The 2,500-nt window shown below is 38.1% G+C and overlaps 1 protein-coding gene across 13 annotated transcripts in view; it reads left to right on the forward strand.

Annotated features, from left to right (window-relative positions):
* The window catches only part of HOXA3 (homeobox A3), a 46,068-nt gene extending 43,890 nt beyond the window's left edge, over positions 1-2,178 (forward strand). For all 13 annotated transcript variants that reach the window (XM_069958745.1, XM_069958742.1, XM_069958748.1 and 10 more), the window contains one exon: positions 162-2,178. In XM_069958745.1, the coding sequence (XP_069814846.1) occupies positions 162-937 (776 nt within the window). In that variant the 3' untranslated portion in view covers positions 938-2,178. The remainder of the gene's footprint in view (positions 1-161) is intronic.
* The last annotated feature ends 322 nt before the right edge of the window (positions 2,179-2,500 follow it).

The raw sequence follows: 2,500 nt of genomic DNA on the forward strand, positions 1-2,500 counted from the left end.
CTCTCCCCCCCCTCCCCTCAAAGAAAATACTATTATAATTCTTCTTGCATTGACTGTTTAGAGGTGACTAGAAGCTTTCCATGTCTTAGTTCATCTCAGTAGGTGTTCTTTGTACAAGTTGCTAGTTTGTCTTCTCATGCTTTATTTGATGGTCCCTGCAGGTGAGAGTTGTGCTGGTGACAAAAGTCCCCCCGGGCAATCTTCTTCCAAAAGGGCCCGCACCGCTTACACCAGCGCCCAGCTGGTAGAACTGGAAAAGGAGTTCCATTTTAACAGATACCTGTGTAGGCCTAGAAGGGTGGAGATGGCAAACCTGCTCAACCTTACAGAGAGGCAAATAAAGATCTGGTTCCAGAATCGACGGATGAAATACAAAAAGGATCAGAAAGGGAAATCCATGATGACGTCATCTGGTGGTCCCTCTCCCTGCAGGAGTCCTGTACCACCACCAGCTGTTGGGGGGTATCTGAACTCTATGCATTCTCTTGTAAACAGTGTCCCCTATGAGCCTCAGTCCCCCCCATCGTTTAACAAACCCCATCCAAACTCCTATGGCGTGCCTGCTCCATACCCCAGCCCTCATCATAACAATTGCCCTCCTCACCAGAAGAGGTACACAGGAACTGCTGCTGTCACTCCAGAATATGACACTCATCCACTCCAAGGCAGTGGTGGTTATGGCAATCCTCATGTACAGGGAAGCCCCGTCTATGTAGGGAGCAATTATGTGGAATCCATGACTAATTCAGGGCCTTCCATGTTTGGTCTATCTCATCTGACTCATTCCTCCTCCAACATGGACTACAATGGACCAGGAGCCATGAATAGTAGTCACCACCATGGACCTTGTGATACCCACCCTACCTATACAGAATTATCTTCTCATCATAGCTCTCAGGGAAGAATTCAGGAAGCACCCAAGTTGACACATTTGTAATGGACACCAATGTGTAAGGGACATCGCAGACATTCTTATTTTTTTCTACTTTTAATTCAAGTAATTCCCTTATTTTATACTTTATTTTTTGGTCTGCAATATTATTTTTTTCTCATTTTTTTCCCTCCTCCCCTCGCATAGTCCCAGTGTCCTACTATGAACACTAACCTGGAGCAGATATCTTTGTATTTAATCTCCACTTTTATCAAACAGGGTATAAGAACAAATTTTATATGAAATATCTTCTTAAATGTGAATTTGTTCCTACATTTCTTATCCCACAGGGAAACGAATTAAATTATTATTGCACTTCCTTTAAAATTGCTAGACAAATATCCTAAAAAGCGCTTGAACAAGGTGGTCAGCCTGGATCATTACAATTGTAGTCATTCATGTGTGTATGCTGGGGCATCAGCTCCAGTTAATTTATTATTATTTTTTTTTTCTGCAAACAAATGTATCGAACTGTTTACATCTTATATTTATCCCATCTCTCATATTTATATACAATACATAGCAGATTCAGGTCTGGTTATTGGCCTTTTGTTGGATGGGATAATGGCACAGGAAACGATGGTAACAAAGAATAAAATTATCTTTAAAGATGCAATAAAAATGGTAGATAAAATATCAGAATTTGTATATTTGATTACATGCGACATAAGAGGAATACAGGCACGAAAAGGTTAAAAATACAAGGAAGCATACATATAATAACAACACGAATTTCAAACCGTGTTAGGTTTAAATTGTCAATTCAATGAAGCAGCATTGGAAGGTAGGGAAGGAAAGTGCAGCTCCCTTTGTAGCACAGAGCCAGGCAGAGGGAGAGGGCGCAGTTGATTGATAAGATGGCTGATAATGGAGGTCCGGTAGGTAATAGCTTTGTGCTGATGGGCTTCTTACGCCATGTTGTGTTCCAATCTGCAACATCAGCTCCCAGGCATCTGTTCACACGGAATGATTTCTTCTCTCTGCCTCTTCTGCTAGAGTTCATTGTAAGAGAATGCACATTTCACTCCTACACTTTTCCCTAGTAATGGACATTTCTGTGGGTGGCTTTGTTGTTAGATAAAAATAAAAGAGGGAGATAGACACAAAAGGCAAAATACCAAATCAAACAAATCGAAGGATGTGGGCATATGTGTGAGAGCAGTGAAAACATGGAAACAATATATAAATAAAAATAATAATATATATATATGTCACAAATATGAATATATATATATATAAATTGTGTGTGTGTGTGTATATATATATATATATTCACAAATATGATTGTATATATAAATATGAATTGTGTGTAGGTATATATATATACGCACACATGCGTGTGTATGCATATACATGTGTGTATATATAGATAGATGTATGTATGTATGTATGTATGTATGCATATATATGTATGTATGTATGTATGTGTGTGTATATTTTAGATATTTTTTTAATGATCCTCAACATATATCATCACATAATTTATTGATAGATATATGTATGTGTGTGTATATATATATATATATATATATATATATATATATATATACACACACACACACACACTCA

This window comes from Dendropsophus ebraccatus, chromosome 2 (assembly GCF_027789765.1).
Source record: "Dendropsophus ebraccatus isolate aDenEbr1 chromosome 2, aDenEbr1.pat, whole genome shotgun sequence".
In the NCBI taxonomy this organism is placed as follows: Eukaryota; Metazoa; Chordata; class Amphibia; order Anura; family Hylidae; genus Dendropsophus; species Dendropsophus ebraccatus.